The sequence below is a fragment of the Monodelphis domestica genome, chromosome 5 (assembly GCF_027887165.1).
Source record: "Monodelphis domestica isolate mMonDom1 chromosome 5, mMonDom1.pri, whole genome shotgun sequence".
NCBI classification, from domain to species: domain Eukaryota; kingdom Metazoa; phylum Chordata; class Mammalia; order Didelphimorphia; family Didelphidae; genus Monodelphis; species Monodelphis domestica.
Window position 1 is genome coordinate 172,142,916 of NC_077231.1, and position 20,397 is coordinate 172,163,312.

General features: G+C 35.7%; 1 protein-coding gene across 3 annotated transcripts in view; it reads right to left on the reverse strand.

The window, feature by feature from the left end:
- Positions 1 to 20,397, reverse strand: part of LAMB4 (laminin subunit beta 4) — a 135,431-nt gene that overhangs the window by 55,418 nt on the left and 59,616 nt on the right. For all 3 annotated transcript variants that reach the window (XM_056799527.1, XM_056799525.1, XM_056799526.1), the window contains exons 19-24: positions 15,673 to 15,847; positions 10,888 to 11,031; positions 8,835 to 9,066; positions 8,401 to 8,558; positions 3,447 to 3,671; positions 2,261 to 2,481 (exon numbers count right to left, since the gene is read on the reverse strand). In XM_056799527.1, coding sequence (XP_056655505.1) covers positions 2,261 to 2,481; positions 3,447 to 3,671; positions 8,401 to 8,558; positions 8,835 to 9,066; positions 10,888 to 11,031; positions 15,673 to 15,847 — 1,155 coding nt within the window. The remainder of the gene's footprint in view (positions 1 to 2,260; positions 2,482 to 3,446; positions 3,672 to 8,400; positions 8,559 to 8,834; positions 9,067 to 10,887; positions 11,032 to 15,672; positions 15,848 to 20,397) is intronic.

A 20,397-nucleotide genomic window follows, 5' to 3' on the forward strand; every position in this document is an offset into this window, starting at 1 on the left:
ACATTACTCCCCTCCATTCTAAAGACATTTATTTTCTAATAATGTTGAATGTTGAAGGCAAAAACTTTGGCAGTGGTGCAAATTTAAACACTGGGATGCCAAGCTAAATTTTGCAAAGTGATCCTTCATCTAGACATTCCCCTAAAATGCTTACTATGTACCACCAGGCCCTTTCTCTTATGGAATCCACAGAATCCCATGGAACCCATGGAATCTCAAGGATGCTGTGTTAATAGCATGCCAATTCTCTTCAGTTTTCAGCACCTTAGGGTCAGGTGTTTACACTAAGTCTCAGGATCAAATTTCTATCTGTTTTGACCATCATATCTATTCATTCCCATAGTACTGCTCTGGTCAGGTAGTTAAGCTTTGAATAGTTATGCTGTAGTTGTAGGAAAGCCATACCTTGGCCTAAACTTAAATATAATTAAATTAAATTATCATGATTATATTAAATATAATTAAATCCCATTATGTAGGGCTTTATAATTCCACTTTTATTTTGATTCTCCTTAAATCCAGATCAGTAAACTGCACTTATGACCTTTCTTAGTGTCCTGCTATTCCGAAATGCCCCCCCCCCCACTGAATTATAATGACGTTTTTTTCAATAGCTGCTAAGAGACATGTGGTGCTTTAAAAAAAGTTTCTTTAGCCAAAAAAGCTAAAACAAATATTTGATAAGTACTACACTTTTTTCTCTAAATAGATCGAGTCATATGTTCTTTTTTCTTTAAATTTTCTATACAATATTGAATGAGCACTGCAAATCATTCACATACTTCAATACAATTGAATATATCATTAAATAATAATGCAACATTATTACATTATTATCCAGTAGGTTATACAGTAGATAGAGTGCTAGGCTTGGAGTTAGGAGGTCTTATCTTCCTTAATTCGAATCTGATCTCAGACACTTGCTGGCTGTGTGTGTGACCTTGGGCAAGTCACTGGACCCTGTTTGTCTCAGTTCCCCATCTGTAAAATGTGCTAGAGAATGAGGTGGCAGACTGCTCCAGGATTTTTGCCAAGAGAATTCCAAATAGGGTGACGAAGAGTTGGACGTGATTGAAATAATCGAATGACAAATCCCTCATACTTGGAACATTTTCCTTAAAAAAAAAAAAAGAAAGAAACCAGTAGAATAGTCACTGGCCTATATTCCCCAGTTATGTTAGAGGTAAATAATTAATTCTTCAGTGTTCCAAGAGCTCTTTGGCTACTGTCGATCAGTGATCCCCCTTCTGACACTTCCCAATCTCCCCACAACATGAGACACAACACAATCACAGCTTGCTAGCAGGGAGGGATGTTTGAGGCTCTCAAATTCACCCCCTATTTCACAGATGAGGCATTGAGCCCTGTGGAGAATACACAAGTTGCCCAGGGTGGGATTTGAATGGGAATTCCTACCTTTTCCCATTCATTTTGCTTTTCATAACAATGTGCCTTTCAGAGGGTCTCCCAGCTTTGCTGTGACCAAAGGATTCTGTTTCAGTTTCGTCAAGAGACTCTCTGAACACAGAGGACCAGTCTTCTGACAAAAGACAAATATAGCCTGTCTTTGGGCTTGTACTTAACACTTATTGTAAAGAATACTGGTTTTATTTTGTCAATAACCAGTGTTTCTAGTCTAGGGGAATGATGTTTTTGTTTAAATTTTTAAAAATTAGCTTATAAATTTGATGTGTCAGTCCGGAGGCAAAGACTCCAAGTTAGGTGCCATATATGGTCCATTCTACATCAAGGTCCTTCTCTGAAAGCATTTATCAGACAATGAAAGGAAAATCATCTTGGCTGCCACATTTCCTGATGTCCTAGAAGTAGGTGGCTCTAGAGAAAACTGTTCAATTGGCAGATTTTATTTCTCCTTATTCCTTTCTTTCTCTTCCTTGCTCTTCTAGCCTAATTCAAGGATGAAGAAGATGTGGCTCTAGGGCCAGCCAGGTGGCTCAGTGAATAGAGCTCCAGGTCTAGAGATGGAGAGTTTTGGGTTCAATTCTGCCATTTAGACACTTGATAGCTATGTAACCCTGGGCAAATGACTTAACCCCCATTTTCCTAGCCCTTACTACTCTTCTGCCTTGGAACCATTACACAAGACGGAAGAAGAGGGTTAAAAAAAAGACATTGCTCAGAAGTGATTAGAACAGAAAAGCAGAAAGCATTTAAGGTCATTTGGGATGCATAGTGTTTTTCTCCTGAGTTTTACCATCAAAGCTAACATTCATCCACCATTTAAAAAAAAGGCTCTTGCCTGGTTACAATGAGTGCTGTGAGAATTTTCGGGGTCACATTCACAGAACTGACATCCTTTCCCAGGGACCAGATTCCAGTATCCTTCGGCACATTGGTCACAGGCCAAACCTACAACATTTGGCAAGCACGGACATGATCCAGTCGTTGGGTCACATAGGCATGCTCCATCACCCATTGGACAGGTAGTACGATTCACTCCAGAAAGATTGCAAGTGCATCCTGGGGACATAAAGACAATTACAACCTTTGACAAAACAAATGAACTTGTTAGTTATGAATAATAAGAAACAATAATCATTTGGAAATGGAAAGAGCTCAGAGAACTACTTTTTCTTTGGGATGTGATTTTCCACCGTCTGAATATCTTCCAACTCAGATATAATAGATTACACAAAACCTTTTTTTCAATAGTTAAGAAGGAAGGAGCTCATTTTTTTTGCAAAGTATATTCACTTTTTAAGCCCACTGAATTCCTTCTGATTGCTCTGAAATAGAGTCACTCATTTCAATTTTGGTGTTCCTAAAGTTTTTATGCCCTCCCTAACAGTGGACAAATTATTGCTTTAGGAATAGGTCAGTCTTCTCCTAAATCCACTAGCTAAGTTTTGATTAATGGCATAAATGTGTCATTTCCCAAAGGTGAAATTCAGGAATATTCTAGAAGAAATGCTTATGGCATTTGTGTAATGATATTTTACCCAGTCACTCTTTTAAAATTAATATTAAATTAAAATGTTAATTTAAATTAAATGTTTCATATTTTGTACCAATAGTGCTGCTATAAAAAAAGTAATCCAAGGAACATTGCTTACAGCTTGCTTTATAAAAGGCAACTCTAGAGGCTTGAATTTGTTGAACAAGGAATCAGAAGATCTGAGTTCAAATCCTTTCTCAGACAGCACTTGTTGAGTGACTGAGCATTTCATATAACTTCAGCCAGCTTGTTTTTCGAACTGAAAAATGGAGATAATAATAGCAGTTCCTCATAATTTGTTAATTTGATAATGAGGTTATATATATAATTTGGTAAATGAGGTTATATATGTGAATATATTAGGGTGTGTTTTGCAAATTTTAAAGGTCTAGATGTAGGTAAATTATTATTGTGACAAGTTCTAGTTCAAGGGAGCTGCCAGGAGAATGACAAGCTGTTATTTGGTGACCATATTGGCGCCATCACTTACTTTTGCAGTTTTGCGTGGGAGCTGATCCAAAGTACCCTGGTTTACAGAACTGGCAGTTGGGCCCATGAGTGTTATATAAACATTTGAGGCATTCTCCTGTGCTGCTGCTGCATGATTCTGGGTCTGTTCTGTCTATATTGTTATTGCAGGGACATGGCAGGCAACGTTCTCCTGATATTCTTGGATTTCCATAAAACCCATTTGAGCATTCATCACAGTGAATACCTATGGAAGGAGAAGAGATTGAAAGAAAAGAGAATAGGGTGGTTAGAAGTATAGAAAATAACTTAAAAATGGAAGAAGAAAAGTAAAAGAGCTCCCTTAGGTATTATAAAAAGTGTCTGCATATTGGAGTAAACAAGCAAAAACAAATGTTTCATGTGAAATGTAAATCCTTCTGCATCTTCTCATAGTCTCCAAACATATTTGCAAACAGATTAAAATATTTAATAGTTATTTAGAACAAAAATTCCTTAGAAGGAAATACCTTTTGCAAGGTCTTGTCCCTGTGGCACTAGAAATTCAGGGATGGGACTAAAACATTTGCTGGGGGCTTTTTTGAGAGGAGATGGAGAAATTGTTATCCATCTGCATCTCCCAGGTAGAATATTTTGATGGAATTGTGATTTTATTGACCTAGGGATTCCCTCTACTCACATGGATTAAAATCCTTTGCTTCTTATGCTCTGATTCTTTAATCATTAAATTTCCATAGAGCAGAGGTATCAAACTCATTCTGGGTACCCAGAATCAGATTAAAATGTAATTGGGAAACATTTAACAAAATAAATACAAATATAATAAAATATAGATAATGCTAACTTGTGGTTTTATAAGCTAATATGTGGCCCATGGGGATTTATTTTTATTTCCATTTGATGTTTTTTTTGAATTTGATGTTTTTTTTTGTTTTGTTTTTTTAGTTTTATTTGAGTTTGACACCACTACTGCAACATAGCATAGAGGACAGATAGTTGGACTTGGGGAGAGACAATATTACAGATCATACCTTTGATCCTTAATGAGCTCTGTAATTGTATGCAAATTATTTAAATTTTCTGAGCATCAGATTTATCATCTGTAAAATCTGAGTAATAATACTTGTGGTATCTACCTAAAAGGGTTGTTGTGAAGCTAACATAAATTAATAAATGGAGAGCATTTTGCAAATGTTGATGACTCATATCCATGCCATCATTCTGGCCATCAACCTCTTGTTTCTCATTCTCACTATGCAATCAGTTTACCTTCTTTTTTAATTCACTCAAGATTCATTAATGATCTTATACTGATTCTAATGCACAAGTTATTATTGGTAAAATACTGCAGCCTGCTTTGCTTTTTGGGCAATTTATAATTTGGATTCTATTCAGAACATTGTACACTAAATGTTGTAGCCAGGTAGCATTATTGGGTCTCTATCATTCCCCCAATCCAGACTTCTCACTTGTCAGAGCAAAGATCAGAATTAATAAATAGCTAGAAAGAGAGTAAAAATGAGAAAAAAATGTGCATATGATAGAAACAATTCAATCACTAACTATTTTTAAAGTGATTAATAATGAAAATGGACAATGGAGAGTAGAAATGACATTAATACCAAGTATAATTTTATGTAATGCTCATAGATTTAGAGGTGGAAGGGACCTTGGGGTCATGTAGTCTAAGCTCTTTATCTTATGGATAAGACAACGCAATTGAAACCCAGAGACTTTAAATGATTTGCCCAAAGTCATACAGAATTCTAATTTGAGTCTTTCCTGATTACTAGTCTCACACTCTACCCCTTACAACTCGACTGCCATTAAAAAGGGCACCAAAAGCACCTAAAGAGTATCTTAGTATCTTAAACAATACTTACCATTCTCATGAGGGGAGAGTGATAATGGCCAAATACAGCATTGATTTGGAACATAACCCCATTTGAAGTATCTTTTGAAGAAGGATTAATAGGTGATTACAAGCAATATCATTGCTTAAAGCAGAGGGAAGTGGAAGGTAAAACTAGTCTTCAGAGTTTAACAAGCAAAAGTAACTAAGGGTGAAAATAGAAGGAGAATAAAGAAAATATAAAATAAAATAAATATATAAAATAATTATATAAAAATTAAATAAATTAAAAATTAAATTTAAAAAAAGAAAAAGAAAGATCTGCAAAGATTTAATTTATATTTTTTTAAAAATTTATCTGACAAACTTTACCATTAAAAGTAGATGAGCAACCATACTTGGATTCTAACATCATAGTTGTATAAAGGAGACAGAAATGTCACTTAAATTGCCCCCCAAACAACATACAAAAATGTCTACCATGTGTACAAAAAAAGAACCATGTGTGAAGATTAAATTATAATCCCCTGATTGTAACAATGAAGGTACTTAGCTCTTCCTTTATTGGGAAGACTGAATTGTAATCCCCAGATCTATTTTGAGATTTTAATCCCCAAAAGTATTAACTCAGTATTTGAAGTAGATGTACCCATTTTAATCTACAAAAAAAGTAAATAACCACTAAAGGTGCGAACTAACTACAAAAGGTGCGATATAACCAAAAAAAGCTATAATCTAACCAAAAAAGGTGTGAACTAAAGAGTGGGCAGTCCTAGAGAGAGCATCTGCTGTGATTAGTAGATGTGAAATTTAGGGGAGGTGACACAAGAAAAAAATATCTTTAAATAAAGGACCACAGAGGCCAGAAAATATATATCAAAGAATTCTGACTCAGAGTTGGTCTGGAGGATCAGTCTCTTGAGTTTGGAGTGAAGAAGAGTCAGTTGGAGGAGAGACTGGAAGACAGACACTTGAGGAGAGACTGGAAGACAGACACTCGGACTTGACTATGGAACTCGACCCTGGAGGAGCTTGTACAGGAGACCTCAGACTGCTTTCTTTTTAGATTGTCACCATGGTGAGTAAAAGGCTGACTTAGTTTCCCTGCCTTTCTGGAGGTGTGAACCTCTGAGAAAGGCCCATCATCTTGAGACTCTTATTCCCTGATTAGGGCCTTAGAATTTCTACCTGGCTCAGAGGAAACCAGAGTTTTCTCTCTCTCTCTCATTCCTTAATATCTTCCCTCTATTGTAAATAAAATACCATAAATCCCATTTTACTTTAATAACTCATTTGGGGATTTAGTCATTAAATCCCTGGTGATCGCCAATTTAAATATTCAAGTCCAACCACATAAAAAATTAAGAATTATTTGGCGACCACAATATAAATTTAATACATGCTATATGTAATAGTTATTTTTAAAAATATATTTTTATTTATTTCATTAAATATTTCCAAATCATGTGTAAAATTTTTTCAACACTCATTTAAATTTTTTTTTTGAGTTCCAAATCCTCTGTTTCCTGGTCCTTCACTTCTTTGAGAAGAAAAGCAATTTGATATCCATTATAAATATAAAATCATATAAAACATATTTCCACATTAGCCATGTGCACACAGTTTTGAGGGTTGGAGGGATGGAATCATCAGATTGCTGATGTTACTAAAAGCCTGGAGAGAAAAAAGTCTCAGAACTAGTTGTAGATGTCATTGGTCTGAAAGGATCAAGTTCAGGAATCCTTTAGAATCTCCAGTCAGAAATTTATAACCATCCAAAAGAATTTGGCACAATCATTTCCACATAGGAAAGATAAAGAGTATGAAGAATGTCTGGTGCCCACATTTGGGTAATGAAGTGGATAGACGACCTGCATATCATATCCAACAATATGTATATTTGAGACATTCAGTAGGAATGGACAAGTTGAGTATAGAATTAATCTGAACAAGGAGAGTAGAGGAGGTTGCCTTGAGAGAATTACAAAGCTCCTTTAGTGATTTATTCCAGATATCTCTGAGATGTGAGAAAAAGTGGTTTAACCATCCAGATTTGAAGAGACAGAGCAGATGAAGAATGCATATTGCCTAGATGATGATGTTAGCTTAGTAAGTAGTAAGTATAATTATTTAATCTTTATATACATCCCTTGGGCAGATACTACTAATGAACAATTATATTTACCCAGGACTGAATAGGAGGAAAAACTCAGATTAAATTTCTTCATATTTGGAAAATGATTCCTTGCTTTAAATGACGCAAATCTTCTTGCTGCCATAAAAGGTCCTTTATTAAATACCAATATTCCCCTGGTAATATGCATATAGCTGTGATTGAAGAAACACCAGGAGCTCAGAAGAATTAAAATAATCCAAAGAACAATGGAAAGATTGTGTTCCTGCAAACATTAGCATAAAATACATTGTGGAGGAATTTGAGCCAAAAAAAAAAAGAAGGATTAATCAAAATAGAAAGATTGGTGAAAGACCCGTTAGATAGGCAGCCTAAAGAGTACATTGATAGGGGATGGCTAGGTGGCTCAGTGGATTGAGATTCAGATCTGGAGATGGGAGGTCCTGGGTTCAAATTTGAACTCAGATAATTCCTAGGCAAATCACTTAGTCTTGATTGCCTAATCTTTATCACTCTTAATATAGATCCTAAGATGGAAGGTAAGGGTTAAAAAAAAAGAATACATTGAAACATCCCAGTTATTAAAAATAGCAAGCATGAGACAGACATATTCTTTGTAGAAGCTATGTGGGTAAAATAGATAAAATCACAAAAATGACAGAGGAGGATTTCAATCTGTATCACTGAGAGGGGCACTCACACAAAGGAAGTAACCAAAATATAAATGCAGGTTGACTTTATTTGGCTCAAATATAGTTGAGCTAGTTTTCTATTAGTTATAGAGCTACTGCAATGGAGGAAGAGAAATTTCCCTTAATTAATTTGTTTCTCATACAATTGTTTAATGCAGCTTCATGTCGGCTTATTTTCTATTCTGCACCACGCATTTGTATGAGGCAGATTAATGATGAAATTGAGAATGTGCGTTAGTCTATAATTAAGGACTACAGAACAAGGGAAAAGGCATATAGGATAAACTAGTTTCCATACCTGTATAACCCTCTTGGCAGTTGCAAATTACTTCTAAAGTCCAAGAATTCTGGTAACAGGAACGGGCAAAATACTGATTACTTGAAGGAACATCTGGACACTGGCAAGGAACACATGGCTGTCCAGAGGAAGGATTTCCATAGTAACCATCAATGCACCTATTAAGACAATTTCCTTAGAGATAGATCAAAATAAGCACCAGAGCAGTACATGTTTAGGCAAACTCAGTTGTACCCTACCTTAAAATAATATGATCAGCAAATATCTGTTGCTTTGAATGGTGGACTAGTGGATTGGCAAAATCCTTTAGAACTTCTGTTTTAACCTCCATTCTACTATGTAAGCAAATACCTCCTTAGTGATCTTTCAGAGAAGTGACTTACTCAAGTGCAAAACAAGACAGATGCCCTTTTAAGTTTGTCCCAGTTTCATACCTTTCACAATTAAGACCAGCTGTAAATCCTTTGCAGTTGAAGCATGACCCAGTCTCTGGGTCACAAAGTTCTGCAAACCCATTGCAAGGGCAAGGTTGGCAGTTGGGAAATCCAAAATACCCAGCCAAGCACTGATCACAGCAGAGACCTTCAATGTTTTGGAGGCAGGAGCATTGCCCAGTCACCTGATCACAAATGGTGCTCTTGGAGCCTTGAGGATGGCATTCACATGCTAGATAAAACAAAGAAACAGTATGGAAGGCATGATCTCACTTTGCTTTCTATCTTGGAGAACAGTGGGACGTGGCCAGAACAAAAGAATTTTGCAAACAAAATGAGCTAACGATTGTGAGGCTTAATAAAATGCTTTACACAAAGTTGACATCCAATACCTATTGAGTCAGGGAAAGAAAACAAGTTATTGTCTCTTTATTTATATAATAAAATTTTAATTTATTTATATTATTTATTTAAATAATAAATAAAAATATTTATTTATTTAATAGATAATTGAAATTAATCACATTTTTCTAGATATTTTATTTCTTTTGGTACTGAAAAATCTTGATGAATATTTCATACAAATAAACTCTCTAGAAAGATGACCATTCATAAATTTTTCCAAGTTGGTATAGGAGTGTTTATTTTTTATTTTGAGGGAGTAAGTGAAAAATCACTTGACTCTCCTATTTGCAGATATATATTTTTAGTATCCCCAGTGTTTAATACAGTGCCTAGCACATGCTTTTTGACTGAATCTATTTTCATATATGTGAATGAAACAATTCTTCATTTGATAAAATGATGCTTGGGTAAAATGCTTGTTTGACTCAGATAAGTTTATTGTGTAATAGTTATTCTGATGAGGTTTGTGTGGGTGCCTAGACCCTGGGGAATAGTATTTCTTCCCATTCTAGAAAGACAAAGATATTATTGTGGGATTGTTATTGGAGGCAGGGTTTTCTACTGTAGTGGCAGTTTTTAATCTCTCTAGAGAGACACACAGTAAGAGAGACTTAAAGAGAGTGAGAGGTAGCAGGGGGCAGCATTAGCATTAGCAGATATAGGACACTTTCTGGAAGACTTCATATAAGTCCAGTGCATTGACTTGAGCATTTTTCTTTCCTTGACATATTGCTTGGCTTATTAAGACAATTTAGCAGAGGATGAAGGAATTATGACTATTTAGAAAAATCACTGGAATATTAATGAATTTACTCTACTGTCTTATTTTCCCATATGTTTTATTGCTATTTGCATGTAATTGGTGGTAGCATTTATTGCTAAGTATTTATCTACTCTTTTAAATTTTTATTGATGATTTTTAAAAAATGATGTATTTCTATACAAAAATATCCTACAAAAACAAGATTTATATATAAATAAATACACACACATACATAGAGAGCGAGGGAGAAAAAGAGGAAGAAAGAGAGGGGGAAGGAGAGAGAAGGAGAGAGAGGGGAGGGGAATGAAAATCAAGATATTGGCTGGGGGCTCAGAGTATTTTATGAATTTTATAATCTGCATTTTTAAAGCTTTCCAACTCACAAAGAAAGAAAGCCACATAGAATTGAGGACTTTCCCCTAAATGAAAACTTTCAAAATCTAATTTCATTATCACCAAGTAAAACATCCTCTCATTACCAGGGACCTTTGGTGTTTTCTGCATTCTCTTTCTTTTCTCTCTCCTAAAAGTCAGATAGGAAAGGAGGAATGGAAGTAGAGACCTCAAGAACTGGCCATACCTTGAGTCAAGCTTTGTGGATGGAGATCTGATGAATGCTAATCAAAAGAAATTCTCAAAATATCCAAATATACTTTGTAATTGACTCAGAATTTCTGTGTGTGTGTGTGTGTGTGTGTGTGTGTGTGTGTGTGTGTGTGTGTGTGTGTGTGTGTGTGTGATAGAGGGAGGATGGAGGGAGAGAGAGAAAAGTGCAGAGGAGAGAGAGACAGAGAGAGACAGAGGGGGGGGGGGAAGGGAGGGAGGGAGAGAGGTGCACAGGAATAGTTTAGGCATGATTTTCCATACTTGTTCTTTGTTACTTACAGTGACAACCATGGTGCCCCAAACCATAGGTTCCCACAGAACACTTATCACAGCAGCGCCCAGTCACTTGAGGTTTACACTGACATTGACCTCCCAGTTTGCTGCAACTTGATGCTATGGAACCCTGAGAGTGACACTTGCATGCTGTAAACAAAAAGAAAAGAGAGGGAGGAAATGAGATAAAGAGTCACCATGGTTCTTTGGGTAATTTTTAAATGAAATCCACATACTTGTGTAGATGCACACTATGGAGAAATTAGACTTGTATCAGTCTAGTTCTGGATCACAAGGAACAAAGGCAGTCATATCTTCCTCTCATTTTACTATGACTTTTATCAAAAATATATAAGCCACCAATGGAACATCCACTCACAAAGGATACAAGGAAACAGAGCCTTCAGCTTCACCATTACTCTTTTTTTTTTAACCCTTACCTTCTATCTTGGAATCAATACTATATATTGGCTCCAAGGCAGAAGAATGGTAAGGGCTAGGCAATGGGGGTCAAGTGACTTGCCCAGGGTCACAGAGCTGGGAAGTGTCTGAGGTCAGATTTGAACCTAGGACCTCCCATCTCTAGGCCTGGCTCTCAGTCCACTGAACTACCCAACTGCCCCCTCACCATCACTCTTGAATTCCAGGCTTGGCTTGTTTCTGGAAAACCATGATATGCACAGAAGTATACCCCAGAAGATGGAGTGCTAGGTCTGGAGAAAGGGAGATCTGAAATCAAATACAGTGTCACATATTTACTAATAGTGTGAACCTGGGCAACATCTCTAAGCCTTAGTTTCTTCATTTGTAAAATGAGAATAATGTTAGTGTTTACCTACTAGGGTTGCTGTGAGGAGAAAATGAGAATGAATGCTAGCTTTTATTATTATTATCATCCAGAATAGAGACAGTAGCATGAGGGAATTAGTCTCTGGGGTTTTATACTGAAGTGGACAAAGAGAGCTAGACCTTTTGTTGTTGCTGTCCTTAAGGAGTCTGTCTTTTGACCCCAGTGTTGCATGAAATTCTACACCAAGCTCAGAATTGATGGAATAACTGGAATATCCTAACTCAGTGACTTTAAGATAACAACTTGCTTTAGATAATAATTTTATTGTTATTCAGTCATTTCAGTCATGTCTAACTCTTTGCGATCCCATTTTGGGATTCTCTTGTAAGAGATACTGGACTGATTAGCTATTTCTTTCTCCAGCTCATTTTACAGATGAGAAAACTGAGGCAAATAGGATTAAGTGACTTGACCAGGGTCATACAACTAGTAAGTTTCTGAGGTTGAGTTTGAGCTCATAAAGATAAGTCTCCCTGATTCGAAGCCCAGGGCTCTGTCCATTGCTGATAGTAGTTATCAATGATTACTTAATGATTTAAAACTTAAAAAGCCTTTTATACATAATATCTCATTTTGTAATCTATAATTTGGAGAGGTACTATATTCTATATATAATACTAAGTATTGACTCCAAGATAGAAGAGTGGTCAGAACGGGGCAGTTGATGTTAAGTGACTTTTCCAAGGTTATATTGGTAGGAAGTTTCTGAGGTCATATTTGAACTCAGAACCTCCTATCTCTATAAATCTACTGAGATACCTACATGCTCCTATTATCTGCATTTTACAGATGAAGGAACTAAAAGTCAGGCAGGGTAAGTGATTGGCATGGGGCTCGGCAGTCAGTAAGTGTCCTTTTACTACCTATCAGAAGCTTTCTAACATCAGGTCCAGAACACCATCTACGAGGGCCATGTTGGCTCTCAGATAGCCTGTCTGACTTTCAGATCAGTTTCATTAATGACATGTGTAAGCCAAAATTAATACAAAATGATAGTATAAGCTCCCTGATAATGAGGTGCTGGAATGCAGCCAATTCATTAGCACTGAAGCAGTATTTAGTATACCCAAATGCTCAAATTGACATATATGGTTACTAGAGCATGGAGATAAACTAAATGGGATACAAAAAATACATTTATTAATCCCTTCATCTTTGCCACACAATTTCCTAAAGATGATTAAGCCCCTACTATGTGTCAGGCATTGTGATAAACACTAGGATACAAAGAAAGAAAAAAAGCAGCCCTCACTCCCAAAGGTCTCACAGTCTAAGAGGGAAGTGGACAAGCAAACAACTATGTACAAAGAAGCTATGTATAGAATAAACTGGAAATAAATCGAAGACATTAGCATTAAGGAGGATTGGAAAAGGCTTTGTGCAGAAAGGGAGATTTTAACTGGGACTTAACTGAAGCCAAGGAAGTCAGGAGGCACAGATGAGGAGGGAGAACATTCCAGGCATGGGGGACAGCCAGTGAAAATTCCTGGCGTCTGGAAATGGAGTGTCTTATGCAAAAAAATAGCAAAGAGGCCAATGTTACTGGATCACAGAGTAAGAGGAGGGCTGTAGAGTTCAAAGTAGAAAAGGAGGAGCAGGTAATGGAAGGTTTTGAACATCAAACACTGTAGGGTAGGCTCAAGGGTTCGTGTGGAATAGGGCTCTGGGTTATACACACTAAATGGTAGGGATATGGGGTCAAAATTCTGTCTAAGAGGTATTATGAATTTGATGGGAACTAGTCAACAATGCAATGTGGACTGGTTAGGGAGGAGCAAAGGTCATGGCTGCCTGCAATGGCAGCAGGTGATCCTGATCTGTCTTCTTGCTGCCTGTTGGTGGGCTAGGATCACTTAGTCAACACATGGGATGTCAATGAATAGAGCAGAAAGTAGGATCATAGGAACAAAGATTTAGAGCTGGAATGAAACAGAAACAGTCTAGTTAAGATTCCTTAGTTAAAAGAGGAAGAGATTGAGACCCAAAGAGTCTACATGATTTATCCAAGGTGATATAAGTAGTAAGTGGTCCAATTGGGGTTAAAATCCAAGCCCTTTGCCCAAATTCAGTGCCTACACCAAATATTTGAATGATACAGTGAAACATAATTGTTGGAAATCTGTGGCAGAATGACTACTCATTGAAGTCAATGAAGTATGATTGACACAATTAGATAAAAATTTATTATTTTAAGAAGAATTTATTATAATATAAATTATTATATAGATTTATTTTAATGGTTAATAATTTAATTAAAATTTAATATATAATTATGATAGAAATTAAATTTAATTAAATTTAATTAAATTTAATTAAAAATTAATATTTAATATTTAACTATAGAATCATAGTTAAAACTCAGAATGAGGCACACCAGTGGTCATGACTCCAAAGAATGGAAAGGATTAATAGAGGGGGAAATATCCATTTGTTAATTTAGAAAAAATGTTTTGGATTTTAAAAGTGTTTAATAAAGGCTTACTAAATTAGAACTGTTTTAGTTAATTGGCTATCATGTGGAATATAAGGTTTTATTTTTGTTTTTTACTTTTCTGAAAAAATTGTTCCTGTACTTAATTTCCTCAAGGGATATTTGAAATCAGAATCTCAGAACTTTCTAGTTCAACTTGTACCTTACCTTTGCACTTTCCCTAACAATTTATCACAGAGCCTTCAAGACTTTTACTGAAGGGAGATCCCAGATACCTTAAAAAACAATTGTGAGCAGAACAGATTAAAAACAGAGCTGGTAGAATTCCTTTGTTTTCTGGGGCAAAACTCAAGGACTCATCAATCATTCTAGCTTTTTTGATCTACATACATATCCTCCTTCCCTCTTGGGGGAAACAATCTGGTCTAATTAGTCTATATTAAACCCATTCAGTTTCCTTTCTTCAACTTTTCCCTCTATGCCCAAGGACCAATATAGAGGTACGCAGAGATAGCGCACTGTAATAGAAAGAATACCCATTTAGAAGTTAGGAGACATAGGTTCTTGTCTTGACTCTATCAGTTAACATGACATTAATATAACCATGACCACGAGGAAGTCCTTTAACAGCCCTAGGTCTCATTTTTCTCACTTTAAAATGAGAGAATAGATTAGATCATCTCTAAGGTTCCTTTTAGCACCAACAGCTTACAAATCAAAGAAAATACACCCATGAGGGCAGGATTAAATATTCTTACCAAAGAATAATTTAGGACAAATTTATACACACTTGGAATATTATATTATGAGCCTGGGATGTTGGAAGACATGAACTGGGCATAGTGTGATGGGATGCTTCCTTCAAGGCTGCTGAAGAAACAGCTGAGGGAGGGAATGAATTATTGCTTTTTCATCTCTTCTTGGGCACTTTGGGACCAGGATGGTAGAAAGGACATTGGTATTTGAGGGGTTTGAGTGTATATAGAGATTGGCCATGGAGGTGAGGAAATGAGATGATTGAGGACTTGGTGAAGAAATAGAGTAAATATTAGAGGAGTCTGGGAAAGGCTGGAGAGAAGGCACAGTGGGGGAAGGTGGTGGTACTTGGGGTGTTTGTTCAAAGATCTCTCCCTGGGTGGTCACTGTGGAGTGTGGGGGTATTGGTGTCAGCTCAGATTTTTCCTCATTTGGCTGAGAGCCTCGATACTGCCTGTCCTAGGATGGGAAGGGATGGGGAGGCTAGGAAAGAACAGCTTGGGTCACATTTTCGGATAAGTATGTTCTCATTTCTCATCTCTAGAGAAGCTGGAGATCTGTAGCTTGGTTAGCGTAATCTACTACGGTACACAACATAGACAAACTACTCTTGGGATGTTAAGTGAATAGATTGGATTTGTGCCTTTTTTAGATATTTGGAGTTGTTGCTACAGAAATTCCCTCTGCTCTCACTTTCTGAAAAGCACACACCAAGATAACAATATCATCGAAGTTGAATCTAACAAGTACTTACCAACTGCCCCATTGTGTAGCCTCGCTGATATACTAATGATAAGTCTTTCACACCAGTCAGACAAAATATGAGGTCCCGGTTTGGAAGCAATTTCAATACAGTTGTTTAGTTGGTATTCATCTAAATGTTTATCACAGAAATTCTCTACTGAATCCATTTGGGGAATAAGGCCAAGCTTTTGATATTAAAAAAAAATTATAACATAATTAAAAACATTCCATAATTTCTTGTTCTAGTTTCTATTAATCCTATGAGTATCTTATTTGACTTTGGTACAGCTCTTTTTACTACTTCAAGCTGACCACTTCTACAATATTTGCCCAATTATGTATAACGCAGTCAATCTGAAACTTATCAATGCTTCAAGGATATGTAATTTCATTGGTATGCATGTTTCCTGCACCAATTAGAACATCAAATCCTCTGAAACTTAGTAGGATTTTTTTTTTAAACCCTTATCACCTTCCATCTTAGAGTCAATTCTGTGTATTGGTTCAAAGCAGAAGAGTGATAAGGACTAGGAAAAGGGGTTAAGTGACTTGCCCAGGATCATATGTCTAGGAGGTCAGATTCAAACCCTGGACCTTCCATTTCTAGAACTGATTCTCTATCCTAACTGCCCCCAAGAGTCTGTGAGAGCTATTATAATTAGATTTTTGGAAAGACACTAGTATAAAGAACAATTTAGGAAGTAAGCCCATAAACCAGACCCCAATTTGATGAAATATAAATCATGAGAGAAGGTGGTAGACAAAAGAAGAAAAAAATCTTAGAATCAATTCTAACAATAAAAGATCATGGTAAACTGGATATACATTTTTATGTAAGAAAATGTACTAAGGATCATGATGAATGCAAGGATAAGAATAATTTAGTAGTATGGATTTTTTTTTTTGATGTGGGAGGGAAATAAAATTGACATGAAGATAAGAGTATGGTTCTCTAATTTCTATCAGTGGGTTCCATGATATCTCATCATTATGTGGAGATTATTCTGGTTTTCTAAAGGATAAAATAGTGTCATTAAAAGTCTGACAGGTCTTATTAAGCTGGAAAGGACATGTGTGCCAGTTGATGCCTTCTATTTCAAGGCACAGAAATTCACCATGGCCTTTTACTAGGTGGTAGGAAAAGTGTGCTGTGTGCTGGGTCAGGAAATCATAGCTTTAGATCTCAAAGGGAACTCTGAGATCATCTAATTCAAACTCCTCAATTTATGGATGAATAAACTGAGATCAAGGGAGGTTAAATAACTTGCTCAATATAATATTAGTAGCAGAAATAGGATTTGAATCCAGTTCCTCCCATTCTAAATCCAGTGCCTTTTCGACTACACAGAAGGGAGTACACACACCAGTGAAATCACAGGTTTTTGAAGTACCAAAATAATTATAACTTTATCATCTCTTGGTGATCTGTGCTAATAGTGGGAAGAAGTAACTTGGGAAATTAAACATAATTTTAGTTTTGGCTTTGGGATATATTATATAACCTTTTTCTCTAGTACATTTAATGTCCAAATAATGTTTTCTTAGGGCAATATTAAATCAAATTCCTTTCAACACACGATACCTGACAGTGGGGGGAAATAGCATTCATCCAACTGTCTAAATATGTAATGGAAGGTCAAACCCAGGAGGCAATGAGGTTTTCCTTACTTTAAATTTTTAAACAAAGATTGGATGCCAATTTATGTGAAAGGTGCTCAGTCATGGATTAGAATAGATGGCTTTTAAAGTCCCTCCTATCCTGACTGATTCATTCATTCATCCATTTATTTATATATTCACAACAAAAGGGTTTTTAAGTCTATATTAGGTACAGAATTTCTAAACTTAGAGGAATATATAAAGATAAATAAGGTGCTAGCCTCCAGGAGTTAGCAGTCTTTTAAAGATAATCTCAAGTGAGAGAAAACTGGTCTAGCCACTTTGAAATTAGATCCCCCAAAGTTACAAATTGTTTATATTCTTTGATTCAGCAATCCTACTACTCCTTGGTCTATGCCCCAAAGAGATCAAAGAAAGAAGAATAGAATCTATATATTTATAACGGCTTTTTTGTGATGGCAAAGAGCTGGAAATGAAAGAGGAATTCTTTGATTGGGAAATGGGAAATTGGGAAATAACTATATGGTATGTGGATGTAATAGAATACTATTGTACTATTAGAAACCTGGAAAGACTTGTTTGTTTTGATGCAGAGTGAAGTGAGCAGAACCTAGAGAACTATTTATACAATAATACCGGCATTAAAGACAAACAACCTTGAAATATTTAAGAACTCTGATCAATATAAATTATGATTTTGGACCTATGATATAAAGTACCCTACCCATCTCCTGCAGAGAGATAATATACTTGGGGTGCTAATTAAACTTTTTAACTTTTTAAAAATCATCCTAATGCTAGAATTTGTTTGGCTTGACCAATCATATTTATTACAGAGGGTTTTTTTGGTTAATTAATTTTTTTAATGTTGGAGGAGGGGGTAAGAGGGAGAAAAATAGATTTTTGTTCATTGAAAAAATTAATTAGAAAAAAGGAAAGTTTCTATTGCCTAAGCACTGTGCCTGACACAATGATTGATTGATGAAATAAGAAAAGGATGAGAAAAAGAACCTTGTCAAGGTTTAAGAATTGTTTTTTTTAAACAGATAATTTACAAAATGAATGAGCCTCATATTTTATTTAGATTCACCACAGTGCCTGGCACATAGCAGCCATTAATAAATTACTGATTGATTTACAATACCATCTGGATTAAATGGCATCAAAGTCCTATTCAATCTTCCTATTCTATATGGCCACAATATGCTTTTTCTAATGACTTTCAGGTTTCAGGTTTGTAGCTTTACAATTTCATCAAGTCCATCTCTTGATTTATGAAGAGATGACAATTTTATGTTCTAAAACACTTTGTGGACACTAAACACATTTTTATAGCAAAGCATATAAAACTAGCCTACTGACAAATAACAAGTGTAAACTTTATGGCTAATGGCCAGATACTTGCCAAGGACTAGTCTTAGAGAAGTATGTAAGGCAGCTAGATGGTGCAGTAGGTAGATAGAGTGCTGGGCTCAGTCACAAAGAATATTGCTTAAGAAATTTACTAGTTATGTCACTGAACTTCCATCAGTCTTAGTTTGCTCATGATTGCTATTTTTATTTTCTAATGAGCTAATAATGGCATCTACCTCAGAGTTATTTTGAGGATTAAATGAAATAAGATGTATAAAATGCTTTGCAAACTTTAAAGTGCCATATAAATGATAGGGAGGAGGAATCGAAGGAGGTAAGGAAGAAGATTTAAACTTTTTTGGTGTGTAATATATCTAGATTCTGAATTCTGTCATTTCCTATTTCCCCCATAAATAGACATCTTCTAAATTAGATATGCTAGACTAGTCTTCTTACTTTCTATTCTATCCTCCCACTCCCATTTTGTCAACAGAATTCCATTTAAAGCTCTTCTGCAAAGGAGTCAAATAATAAGGAAGAGTGAGAATTGGCAGCTATCTTAGAGATTATCTAGCGCATTCTCTTTATTTTATAGATGGGGAAACTGAGGCTTAGGGGAAAAGAACTTGCTTAATATCATCTACACAAAAACTGTTAGAACCAGGACTAGATCTTGCATCTGTGAGCCAGCATGCTATAGGAGAGACAGCATTTCAATTGGAATCAGAGAACATGAATTTGAATCTAGTCTTTGTTACTTAGCACCTTTGCAAACTCAGACAAGTTATTTAACTTCTCTGGGACTCAGTTTCATCATCTTAAAAATATTATTGGAATTTGTGACTATTTAAAAAAACATATAAAATATTTCCTATATTGGTCATTTTGTGGAAGAGAACTCAAACAAACAAAAACCAAAAAAAAAAAAGTGAAGAAATAAAATGAAATAGACCAGTTTTGGCCTGTATATTTAGATCCCATCAGTTCTTTCTCTAGAGGCAGATGGAATTTTTCATCATGAGTCCTTGGAGATTATTTTGCATCATTGTATTGCTGAGTATATCTAAGTCATTCACAGTTGTTCCTCATACAATATTGCTATTCTGGTGAACACTGTTCTCCTGGTTCTGTGCACTTCACTTTGCATCAGTTCATGTAAGTTTTTTAGGTTTTTCTGAAAGCATTTCTTATACTACAAAAATATAGGAAATGTGACTTTGGAGATATTTTCCTGTTCTAATTTCAGAGCCCTATGACAGGGGCTAATTGCATCTTTGCTCTACTATTTACTACTGATGTTGTTCTATCTTATTACCTCTAAGATCTCTTTCAGCTCTAAATTTATAATTATGTCTCTGTAGTGTTCTTTCTACAAGGCTCTATTGACTTCTCTGTGGCACCCAAGATTAGGCATAGGAAAGTCAGGAAAGTATTTCTAGTTCCTCTCCCCACCCCAGATTCAAGTGCCACACCACATACCATACTATATGTAAAAACCCCTTATAATTAGAATATTTTTACATTCTATGATGTTAAAATAGTTGGGATTAAAATAAGGAAATTCTTTTGATAGGGATACAAGATGAGACCTGCCTATGACAAATCTTATAATAATGTGTCACATCAAAATTCTAGACAATAATTGCTTTAAATTTGTATTTAATTTTAATTATACATTTATGAATTTAAAATTTAAATTTATGTGATGCAAAATCTTCTCTCCAGATATTTTGAAAGGAAACTTAGAGGTAGAATCAAGTTC